At 36.3% G+C, this 13,151-nt stretch overlaps 1 protein-coding gene across 6 annotated transcripts in view; it reads left to right on the plus strand.

The window, feature by feature from the left end:
• unc-13 overlaps window positions 1–13,151 on the plus strand; it is a 4,182,017-nt gene that overhangs the window by 812,574 nt on the left and 3,356,292 nt on the right. For all 6 annotated transcript variants that reach the window (XM_067757836.1, XM_067757834.1, XM_067757838.1 and 3 more), the window contains exon 6: window positions 11,400–11,474. In XM_067757836.1, coding sequence (XP_067613937.1) covers window positions 11,400–11,474 — 75 coding nt within the window. The remainder of the gene's footprint in view (window positions 1–11,399; window positions 11,475–13,151) is intronic.

Below are 13,151 nucleotides of genomic sequence, written 5' to 3' on the forward strand. Positions count from 1 at the left end.
ACACTGCCGAGGGGCGACCCCGCTTAGAAAAATTTTCTTCTAATTGAAAAATCTTATTTCTAAAATTTTGATGTTGCTTTGCCCGGGAGTTGAACCCAGGGCATACGGTGTGATAGGCGGAGCACGCTACCATCACACCACGGTGGCCCAATATTCAGGGTCTGCCAAAGGAATATTTGTAGGGATCTCCTTTGGTAGAAGGTTTGACCCATCCCCTGGCAGCTTCATCTGCCAGTTACTGTCTCTCGGCAAAATCCAGAACTCATCTTGGAAACTATATTCAGATTCAAACCATGGTATAATTTTTATCTGAGTTTTCTTTCTCACCTCAACTGAGTCGCCGTTGATACCAACCATTTTATCCGAAGTCGATACAACCTGCAGTTGGCACAACCGGACCATATCATACTGAAGAAGATTGGGCTGGGCCCCTGTATATAGAAGCGCCCGAAACGGACCATACTTGACCCCTTTCACATCGACCCTTACCTTCGCTGTGGAAAGAAGAGCCATACTAGAACCTTCGGAATATAAATTATTCAAATACGATAAAGGCATATTTTTCTCTTTATTTTCATTCAGGTCTTTCGCTTCTGTGGATAACGCCTTGATCTTATTATTTAATAATTCATTTTTTAATTACAATGACGTTATCCTTTCACTTAAATCTAACTTCTTTCTCTCGTTTTCAGACTCTATTACCCTCTTTCGCTTCGGCGCGAGTCAGGCGGGAGCTGTCCCATCCTCTTCTCTCTCCTTCTCTTGGCTATCACCGCAGTTTTTATTCTCCTCCTCCTATCTCCTTTTGCTCAGATATGGAGAGGACCGGCTTTGCTGTCTCACCTGCTGGGCACAACGCGCTGTTATGGAACGGCTTTCGAGGGCAACGCATACATCCACCTTGATAGCATCGATCGACTTTATGCCCTTTCTTCAGGCAATTCTCGCATAGGTTGCGTCGCTTCACGAGCTCCTTTCTGGCACGCAGATTCAAGAGCCTATACTCAGAGCACTCAAATAACTGATGTCTCTCACTACCGCATGCTTGGCATGGAAATTTTTTTGTGGGATTCCGATCTCTATCACTTGATGATGCTACTTTGGTCACCCTATCTCGTGAATTTCCTGGCGATCTGCCCTGACCTAACTCTAAGGCACGGGATCTTCTATCACTTGATGTGCCAGAGGCTGCTGCCTGGCGATGCAAAAACTCTAGCATCTCTTGTGTGGTTGGCGTCTCACTTTTTCTCTGCAGCTCCCACTGCTTCCCTGTCTCGGCATCCAACCGTTCATGGAGCATGTGGACAATAAACATGTCCCAGAATTCAACCGGCAAACCTTGGGCGCGTAGCTGGCGTAATGTCTCGTGCGTGACATTTGACATTCGCTGCAACTCATCAGCGCTGGGATTGCCTTGCAGCATTGGCAGGCGACTAAACTGTCTAAGGTGCTCCCGGCAAATCAAGTACTTGCGATTGTAAAGTTGATTCAATCTATCCCACGCCTCTTGATAATTGCCGTATGTTCATTGCCATTCACCCAAAGTTTTGGCAGCCCTTCCCGTCATCGATTTTTTTAAATAGGCAAGTTTATATGCTTGTGAAATCTGACTATTGTTATGGATAGCTGCCATAAATCGATCGCAAAACCCTTGCCATTTTAAAATGTAGCCATCAAATTCACCCCAGGTATTTTTAAGGTCGTGCTGGTGATATGGCACATTTACCTGGAGATTTATCGGTTGCTGCTCAACCGAACCTAGCACAGAAACTCTCTCAGGAGGGATAAGCTCCTCTATCTTTCGCTTTAACGCTGTTCTGGCCTCAAAGTATACCTCTTCAGCTAACTGCATACCGCGCTCTATCTCCTCTAATGCATTCGCTTCAATGCTCTCTACTACGTTGCCATGAATCTCATTGAAGCGTACCCATTGCTCTTGCAATCTTTCCAGCCGTGCCCTTACCATCTCGATTTCGGCGTTGTCAAAGGACTGCTCTTTCGCAAACTCTCCCACACGCTTGATAGCATGCAAAGCTGCTGTATGTTTGTTTAAGTCAGCCATTTTTTTTTAAATCTATCGCAAAAGGAAAAAAAACAAAAAACCAAACAAATCGTAAATCTACTTGCATCGTTTGAAGTAAAGCCATTCACCATATGTTCTTTGTTCTGTTGCGTAGGAACTATTATAAATAAAAAGATAATTCGCTCTTAATTATGTTATCAATTATCTTTCACACAATCACCAATCACACAGTCTCTCGCTTGCAAGCTCTTAAACGGTATCGAATTTCTATTCAGATAATTCGATCTATCGCTCTATCGCCTCTCACAACATGCATGTTATCGAATTGCATATCGATAATATCGCTCCGCGAATACTATCAATAGAATTCGGAGAATTTCTTTCACTCTGTGCTGTATGATGCTCACTATTCCGTAACACCTATAATCACACTCACGATTTTAGCTCTTTCACCTCTTCCACAAAATGGCTGCACATTTCCCAGAAATTTCTTAAATTATTGCTTCTTACAGCATCTTACCATATTATAAAACAGCATCAAAATCTATCACAATGTTAATTTCTTTCTGAAATCTAACATATCTATCGCAACAACACAAATTCTATCACCGTGTGTAAATTTCGTTTTACATTCTGACATAATTCAAGTCACAAAAAAGTCAACGAGTTGCTTCTCTCCAACTATCACACTATCACAACAGAACAAAGAACATTCACATATTTCATTTACTTTCACACATAGCGGACTGTAACTAACTTTTTCCATATATTTTATACTTACAATTATCAAAACTTCGAAGCAAAATCTGTTATAAAAATATTTGGATAAAATTTATCAGAAAATCACTGGTAAAACACGTCTCAATACTTTCACGATTATAGCGAAGTGAAGTTCGGTTTTTCAACCACCTCGCCAAACCGAACAAACCTAGGCATCTCGCACTCAAACAGCTTACATTCCTTTCACTAAATATGCGCAAGGGCTCTATCTCATTCAAAATGTTGCGCTAAGCGCTCTTTCGCACCCTTGCATACATTCGTCCGCAAGACAAACGCATCTATATGCAACACTGTTAGCACGCGCTCTATCACTGCGGACCTGCGCAAATGCCATCCCTTCCTAATTCCATAGCTCTTTTCAAACGTCATAATACATAAGACGAGTAATTTCCTTCAAACTTCTAAACATGTATGTATGCATGCGCATACATCCTCTCACATACATACAGCCTCACCTTTCAGAAGCTACCACCAGGCGGCTTCTATCACATATACGTATGTATATATGTACACACAATTCTAGATATTCTTTCACTCAACAATATCCACTTTCACCGGTCTATCCGGCTCTACATGGACCATAATGTATATTACTTACATGTTTTACTCTATGTATATTTCATCTCTGGTTAAATAAAAGAGATTTCTAAAGTTGGGAAAACAGATTTATAAAAAACCCAACTCTTTATTATCAAACTTCTATACACTTCACTGTCTATCTCGGAACTAACTCTAGTCATCTCAATTTACATTATTCTTGCTGGCAAGCGCAGTATTGCCAGACTTATAAATTTTCTTATAATTAAAGGAATATACTCATGGTCCTATTAACTCGTATGCCAATACGATACATATCTATTAAGGCGACATATGAAATTTATTACACCAAAGAAGTGGAGGGAACCAACTTGCCATTCAAAGGACTGCTATATTTGTACTACAAAAGTACTTGGGGTTGGAAAGTCAAGAATAGTATCCTATGCGAGCGTATCTACAGTGTCATTAGCAGAACTAAATGCAACGGAAGGTACATTTCCAGAATCAAATTTAACTTTAGTTCCGGCTCCAGTTTCATTGTCAACAGCAGTATCTGATTACGCGGCATCATGTTGCACTGGATTTCAAACGGAAAACGAAAGAAACTCTTTGTCACAAGCACAACTCAATGATTGGATACGGGATTTGGAATTGTCAAAGGAAAAGGCCGAACTACACGCCTCTCGTATGTAACAATTTAAATTTGTTTCATCCGATGTTAAGATAATATATTATAGAACTCGTCACGAACAATTTTCCAAGTACTATACGAAGGAGGACAGTGCTTGTTACTGCAAAGACATTGCTGGTCTATTCAAACAGTTTGGTGAACCATATGATTCAAAAGAGTGGCGACTGTTCATATAGACGGCAATAAATTAAGTTTAAAGGCCGTATTATTGTATGTTGGCAACCAAAATACATCTATCCCGATCGCGTATACAGTAAATACGAAGGAAACGTAAGAGATAATGCAAAAATTGCTTAAATTAATCAAATACGAAGAACGTGATTGGAAAATATGTGCCGATCTTAAAGTCGTTGGAATGCTATGTGGTCTACAAAGTGGATACACAAAATACTGTTCCTTTCTATGCAAATGGGATAGCCGAACTCGTCAGTACCACTACATCACAAAGGATTGGCCAGAGCGAATCGAGTTTCAAGTTGGGGTGGATAATATAAAATACTCCCCACTAATAAAGAATGAAAAAAGAATTTTACCTTCGCTCCATCTCAAGCTCGGGGTTATCTTATGTATTTATCTAATATACTTTTTTATTTTCTTTCAGGAGTAAATATGTCTTTAAAAATTCATTTTCTACACTTCCATTTAAATTTTTTCCCGCAAAATCTTGGCGACGAAAGTGACGAGCACGGCGAAAGGTTTCACCAGCAAATGAAAATGATTGAAAGTCGGTATCAAGGATTCTGGGATGTCGCTATGATGGGTGCCTACTGTTGGTTTCTCATAAGAGAAACCGATCCTAATCTAAATAAGCGTCAAAACAAGACACATAACTTTTTCAATTATAAAATAAGATCATAGAGTTAAGACAGAATCATATGTACATATGAACATATTATTTATAGGGTACTTAAGTTTTACTCTATGGATATATTTATTTGAATGCTTATAACTTTTGTACTAGTTCATCTATTTTGTTGAGTGAAAGCTTGTTCTTTTTGTAATAAAACAGAGCTTAGAGAGTAAAAGAAAAATCTGCAAAAAAATAAAAAGTTTTCGAGATCCTTCCTCGCAAAATACACATTTTTTTATAATGTTACAAAAAAAATTGAAAAAATCCGTAATGATTTTACGTTATCTTTGAATCTGCAGGGTCTAGCAAAAAGTGTTGTATGCGCAGTTTATAGAAAATTATTATCTTTTAAAGACTTCAAACCGTTTCGGAAAGCTCAGTTAGTTCTTAAGATATGTATGATTAAGTGGACCCAATTTTTTGTGATCCAGTGATATTAGCTTGTGTACAAACATATATGAGTGATTAACTATAGAGGGAGTATGTAAGTAAATTTGTATGCAATGCAATGGTACATTAGTAGCAAACGAAAATAGGGCAGCAAATCAAAGTAAATAATGCAAGTAAAAATGATTGGGGTGAATGACTTGCGTTGTTGCATTCTGTAATTATTATAAAAGATTTGTACCAAATTTCGCAGAATATTCGAGAATTTTAAGACGATTCTGTAAAAAGATTGTTTCTTTTGATTGGACGGAATAATTTCAAAAAACTTTTTTCTATTTGAGGGAAGAATTAATTAGTCAAAAAATTTTAAAATCTCCAGATGGCCACAAGGAATTTTGTATAGCAACAGAAGCCAGCGGCTATGCCTGCGGCGCAGTTCTTAGTCAACAATATGAGGGCAAACAATTACCAATTACCTACGCGTCCGGATCATTCGCATAAGGCGAAATTAACAAGGCAACAATTGTAAAAGAATTAGCAGCAATTCGCTGGCCATAGCTTATTTTAGACCAAACGTTTATGGCAGAAACTGCTCAATTAAAACCGGTCATCAAACGTACCTTTTTCAATGAAAATCTCTTCATCAAAATTAACAAGAGTTAGATTAGATTTGGAAGGATAAGACTATGAAGTGGAGTACATAGCTGGGAAGAAATTACGTAGCAGACGAACTATAGCAAATTGATATTAAAAATCTCAAAGAAATCACAATGGAAGCATGTAAATTATTATAGGTTATGACAAGATCGAAAACTTGACAACAGACCAGTAATAATATTAGAAAAGAAGAAAATAAATAAATAAAAAATAAATAAAGTCAAATCGAGCTCATTTTCGATCCTCTAAAATTATATTTCAAGAAAGGAAAGAAAATTTGTTTGCTAAATTGATAAAAGCAATCTGATTGTCGAGGGGAAGATTGACCCATTACTATTTTTATGTAAGAGCCGGCAGTATAAGAATAGAGTTGTCCTGAGGGGACAAATTGTTTAATTATACTCGAGTAGATAAATTTAAAGAAATATGTATAAAAGTTTTCAAAAATTTAATTATTGCATTAGCTCTTAGGTTATGCATGTGATAAACGTAGGAAAAATTAAATAAATTTTTCATAAATATCACGACGATCCTGTTTTTGGTGGCCACCTAGGGATTAATCGTGCGACAAACAAAATAAGACAAAAATATTACTGGAAAAATTTTCAAAATTACATAAGAAAATACATCAAATTAATACACACCTGATAGAACCAATGGCTATAACGGAGACACCTCCGAAAGCTTTTGATATAGTTAAAGTGAATATTCAGTTACTATTGTATGCGATCTAACTAAATATTTAATTGCAATACCCGTTCGGAGCAAACATGCCGTAACAATTTCTAAAGCTGTATTTGAGCATTTCCTTCTGATTTATGGTTGTATGAAAAAACCATAACAGATATGGGAACCGAATACATGAAAAGTTTATTTGAGGAATTGGGCAAGATCCTTAAAATGGAGCATACAATCTTAACACCTTACCAACATCAAACTTTCGACACTGTTGAACACATTCATAGAAAATTCAATAAATATGTGTGTTTCTACGTATCCATTGACAAAATGATTGGGATGAATACCATAAGTATCTCAGGAACTGTTGCAATACAACACCTTCCACAGTTCACGACTATTTCCCGTATGAACTAGTTTTTGGAAAACCGCCTCTGATTTACGAATTTTTACATGAAAATGTAATTATCCCAGTATATAACCATGCGACTTATGATATAATAATCCCTAAATATAAGATTAAAACCTTTATAAATAAATTACTGATGAGCAAAATAATTTTACTTTTATTAATAAGAAAATCATAGTACATAAGAATAAGCTTAAATTGCTAGAACAAGAACATTTCAGTTTGTTAACATTACAACATAGAATAGAATTAATTTTCAATTTACTCATGTAAAAATAATATTGCATGAATATATAAACAGTAAAACAAAATATATATACGTATGAACAACAAATCCAAACAAACCAAAAAGAAAGAATATAAACAAATAGAGTAAACTTTTTTTGAATCGCCTTATAATTACAGTAAACAAAAATAACCATATCACTGAACCATAACAATTTTGTAAACACAAACAAACACAAAATTTAACAGCACTATAAATAGGCTTTTTGACCATTATTTGCTTAGTGCAAGTTAAATTAAACTCCACTATTTCGGCTCAACGTTTCGCTAAGCACCTTAGTAATGTCATTAATGAAAAGTGTACTACATATTACTAGTACCATTTCTATACTTTAATTTTTCATGAATAACTTAGTTAGTTTAAACTAAAATTGTGCAATTTGTGACGCCCAATGTATCTAGGGATACATACATTTATATATTTTCGCTCCTGAAGAAGCTAAGGTGCTTAGCGAAAGGTTGAGCCGAAATAGTGGAGTTTAATTTAACTTTGCACTAAGCAAATAATGGTCAAAAAGCCTATTTATACTGCTGTTGAATACATAATTGACCTGCTATCTTTTAATTAACACAAAATTTATTTATGCCATAAAATGAAAAGGAATGACCTATATGAAGGACGTATGGTATAGTATATCTTGAATTTCATTCATTTCTACATACCTACATACATTTGTATGTGATTTACAAGCCATTTGTTTACGCCAACAATTATTCGATGCGTTTAATTAACCTACTCTCTAAACATCATGAGTATATCACACTACTACTACCATTACTTATCATCATCATTCTCAGTTCTTAATGGAATTGTTTCGTCTCGTTGTTATAATTTCTTTTGCACTCAAATTCTAACTTCAAATCATCTTAACGATAAGCTGTTGAGTGTACATGTAAAAACTATTGCTCTAACTATTTTAAAATATGTATAGCTTAAGTTATTTCAACAAGCCAACTTAATATAAACGCGCGCAAGTCATTTTCTGTCAAAAATGTGTCATGCACATACAACTTGTATGAGCGCAACCCAAATTAAATTTGCTGCGTGAAAACCTAACTATATTACCAATTTTTGTTCTGCGTGACATTTAGATTTGACGTTTGCACACATGCTTTACATTGTCGTAACGCATGCTTATTTGGGTTAAGGCAAAAGACGCCGGTTGTTTGCGTGCGCTAAAAAAACGCAGTGCGGTTTTATTAGGTTGGCTTGTAATCGTTAGCTGTAAGCATTTCCAATAGAGCGGAAACCATCTCTTCATTTAGCTCTTTCTCTGTAAACGACATTTTTATTTCTAATTAGAATATAAGAAGCTTTTTCTTTTTGTAAAGCTCTTCCGTCGTAATTAACTGTTATGAAAATTTTTGGAATTTGAAAAGATTTTGCTTAATTTTACTTCTTAGTTATATTCTCTTTTAAATTGAGACGCCGACAAAAATACTTCTGAATTTTATATACTAAAATAAAGAAAAAAATAATAATTAAAAACCAATTTAAAAGTCTGAATTTATTGAAAATTTGGTGAAGTTTGTGGCAATAATTACTAAATATAGCAAATATATACTATAATTGCTAAATATAACAAACAAAACAAAAGAATTTTTTATTACGGTGCTGAAGCACATATCCGGAGTACCTTGCAAAAAGGTAATTCCGTAAGTCTTACGACAGCACCATCCAAAAATCAATTTTATTTATTGGAACATTTCACATCGTGTTACAGTGATTCAGGCTTTTTCTATTCCCATGCGTCGCCTTCCCCATTTTCCTTCACCCTTGCCATAAAAATAATGTTCCATTGGTAGAAACTCTTCAGAACTTATTGACTTCTCCTTAGAGATTTTGAGTGGTTCCATTGGACCACAGTTTTTGCTTCAGATAATATTGTGACGATCTTTGGCGGGATAACTTACAGGTCCCGAGTGATATGAAAACGGCCGTTAGTCTATTTGCCTGCTTGAGAGGCACCCGCCAATGGTTGAAGTTTTTTAAAAAGTTGTTGTTCTCCCTTTTTGAGCAGATTGACACTGAAAGTAAATTTTCTTTTCTGTCGAAAAAGCTTTAGCTAACTGTAGAGCCTGCTCTTAAAATAAAATAAATAAATGTGGGGCCCGATAACTTCCGAAGAGGTTTTAGGACGATCTTAACTCGCAATTTGCATTGTCATAACACCACGGCGGTCACCGCCTACTCTTGTTGACCATAGTTACAAACAATTATATAAACATGAATTTTATCCTAAAACCTTTCAGAAGGATATATGAAGGTACTTTTACTAAGAGCCTAAATTTTTTTTATCCTAGAATGAATGAATGAAGGAACAGCAATCTTAAATCAACAATTTAATATTACAAATGATTGCACATTTTTACAGCTCTTGTACAAAGTTACTGGGGCTGGCACACTATCCCGTGACACCGTGGTGCAATATGGCACCAGTAACACTAGACTAGTAAAAACTCTTTTTGATCTGGCAACACTTAAACTCACCTCCTTTATGACTGCTTACAGCATTAGGAGTGACATGTTGTGGTAACAGACATTAAATCTGTAAAGTTTAGAGTGCTAACAGCTCTTTTGGTTTTTTGTGTGTTAAATATACAGGCAAATTAATTGTTACGGAAACAGCAAAGGTCGAGTTTGGTAGAAATTTCTCTTGAATTAAGCTCAGGAAATAACGATTTTATGAGGCAAAAACTAATAAGCCATATTGAGATTTCCATTTGAAATACCAAATTGACCCAATGTTGATTGAGGAAAACATGGGTTCCCACAATAAACCAATTTTGAGTTAAATAAAAGTGTAATCAAGTTTAAGAAGTGTCATAGTTCGAAGCATGATGGAACGAAATTTTCATTAGATAAATTTTCATGTACAATCAGCTACTACTTGGTATCACTTTTATGTATAGGTTGAACTGGCCGGTCTGTAACGACCTGACATAAATTGAAGGTATGCTTAGTGTTTTCAGAAGTTTATTTGACGAACAACTTGAAAGATCCCCCCAAAAGCCATTACTTTTAAAATAACTACGTAATGAGCCCACATTTCTACTGCTTCTAGACCTGAAAATTTTATTTGATATGAATTTTGACACCTTGCAGGTTTCACATCTTTCCTGCTTGATTGATCATGTGCAGATTTTGACTACTCTCCCAGATCATCCGCCTTTTTTACCATCCAAGCCCATATGACCACCCCCCTATAACGATTATAAACTTCGCCCTGTTCCAATTTTTATAAGTGCTTTTTTTCACTTTAATACGCTTCTAGTTGTTCTGCTCTTCTCAGTGACGGACCTTGTTGTCAATACAAAAGCTTACACGCCTGCAGTTAGAGCAGTTTTCTTCTAGTATCTTTCCTGCTTGGGTCACGCCTCCCACTCCCGCCTCCCACCACGGTTTTGTTATAAGCAATTTTGTATGATCTTGTTATTACCGGATCGGGACGGTATCGCATAGACCATCCATTAGTTTGGTCCCACCGCCTTGTGCGTGTATCTTATCTTCCGTCTTGTACGTGTAACCTTACGTTGCCCTTAGCCTATGTAATATCTAGTATATGTCAATAAATAAATGTGATTCTTATAAATCAATTAAAAGATTTTTTCCAGTTTCAACCTATCTGCCGGTAATATTTAGGTCAAATATCTCACATAAAAGATAATTTTTTCTACTAAGTACACTTTGTAAAATGATGTTCACTTTTTTCGATATAAATATTTACAAAGTATTCTCAATATCATTTGAAGTATCCATCAATGAGCATAACTTACTTATAGTTCTGCGTAAATGTCTCCTTGGCCAAGGCTGTATGGAGGAATGCTTTGCAATTCAGGATTTAACCCAAAATGTAGTAAAACATTATATTTCAATAAATTTATTATACGCCCTGATTTTTTTTTTTTTAATTTTGTAAAGGATATTTTTTACACCATTTATGCGCCTAAAGTTAAACTTTCAAGGATGCACTCATCTCTCACATACATGAAATATGTTAAGTTCTATGACTAGAAATTATTTTAAATTCTTTTATATCTAATTGCTAATATTTTTGAAAATCTCCTTATTTTATGTACCTCAACTGCCACAATGCTGTAGACCATGGCTGCAACAAAGAGAAATGCCGGATTAACATCAGCCGTACCACGGGCCACACTTAATGATGAGGAACTGGTATGTATTTTTAGAGAAATAAATAACACATTTACAAAATATTATATTTAGAATACCTTTTCTCAACAACCTTCGGTTCGCAATAATTAACTTAAAATATAACATTTCCTAGTTTTCAAAACTCGAATTCTTTTCGAAATAATTTTTACTTACTTCCTTCTGAGTAAGGTTAAGTTAGGTTGAACTGGCCGGTCCATGAGGACCTCACATAGACTGAATGAGTCCATAGTGTTACCAGAAGTTTGTTTTAACGACCAAACTGAATAACAATATCAAAAACCAGGACCTATGTTATAAAATAACTCCGTCCTCTTGGTAAATACTAAAAGATTTCAAGGACTTAAGCCACTTGCTCTGACAGCTGTATCACTCCTAATAGCTGAAGTCTTGGCCTGGCAAGCGCAGAGCACTAGCAAAAAACGTACTCAGTCGTTTCCTCTTCCAACCAGCACTTCCTCCATCTGCTATCACTGACAAAGCGTAATTTAAAGGAATGTGACGCCAGGAGGCAGTGTCCAGTCAGAATACTCGTGACGAGTCTACAGTCCTCTCTGTTTAATGATAGAAGCAACTTTCTAAGGTTGTAAGACCTACACATAATATTCGACATACTACAGCCCGCGCTTGAACCCACGCCTTTCCCACTTGGTCGATCATGTGCACCTCTCGCCTTCTCTTAATCTCGCCTACGTCTACGGAGCAAGCTTCAAGGGTTGCACCCTTTTTAGCTAGTTCATCTGGTTTTTCATTCCCATCTATTTCCATATGCCCTGAGACCCAATATAGATGTATGCTTCTCCTTGTCCCGATTCTATCCAGAGACTGCTTATACCCTAACACGCATTTAGGTGCTGTGCAATGGGTGATTATTGCCTTAATTTCTGCTCGACTGTCAATATAAAAGTTAACACGGTAGCAGTTTAAGATATTATCTTAAAGTGTTTCTACTGCTATGGTTACGCTACAGTAATCTGCCAGCTTGCAGGATCTGTTTATTTCCGGATCAGCACAGTATATTGCAAGCCCTACTCTTTTCACTACTTTGGAACCATCTGTGTACACATGTATCGCCTCGGTCGCCATTCGAGCAGCCTTGCGCCAACCATTCACCTATATTGGCAACCCGATATTACATGCCCAGGTATGAATATCCCGAAGCATCCGGTTAATCAAAGAGCTAATCATTGGAAGGCACTTTCCACTTATGACATCTGCGTAAGCCGTATGTTTTACGGGTCCCTTATCGAATCGCCTGAGCAGTTGGTTGATGACCAGCGTCCACAGCAGAGGTGATAGCACACCTCCATGCGGCGTGCCCTGTCCACTGATTTCGTGCCCTCGTACAATCCCCATTGTGATGTAATCTTCCTGCAATTTAACATGCAGCCGATCCATCTGGTTAAGGCTTTATGTACTTTAATGTAATTAAGACCATCCATATTCGCCCATTTAGAAACATTGTTGAAAGCCCCGGAAATGTTTAAGAATACTAATAAAGCATATTCCTTATTTTCCAGATTAAATAAAAAAATAAAAAATATATTTATAAGGCGTGATATACTTCCGAGAAGACTTAGGCCGGGCTTCTCAAATTATGTGGTGTTATTTTTAAATTTTTTCCTCCAGATAAGTGTGGTGGGGCCTACATATTTTATTAATTTTTTTAACTAACATTTT

Source organism: Eurosta solidaginis, chromosome X, assembly GCF_040869045.1.
Source record: "Eurosta solidaginis isolate ZX-2024a chromosome X, ASM4086904v1, whole genome shotgun sequence".
Taxonomy (NCBI): Eukaryota; Metazoa; Arthropoda; class Insecta; order Diptera; family Tephritidae; genus Eurosta; species Eurosta solidaginis.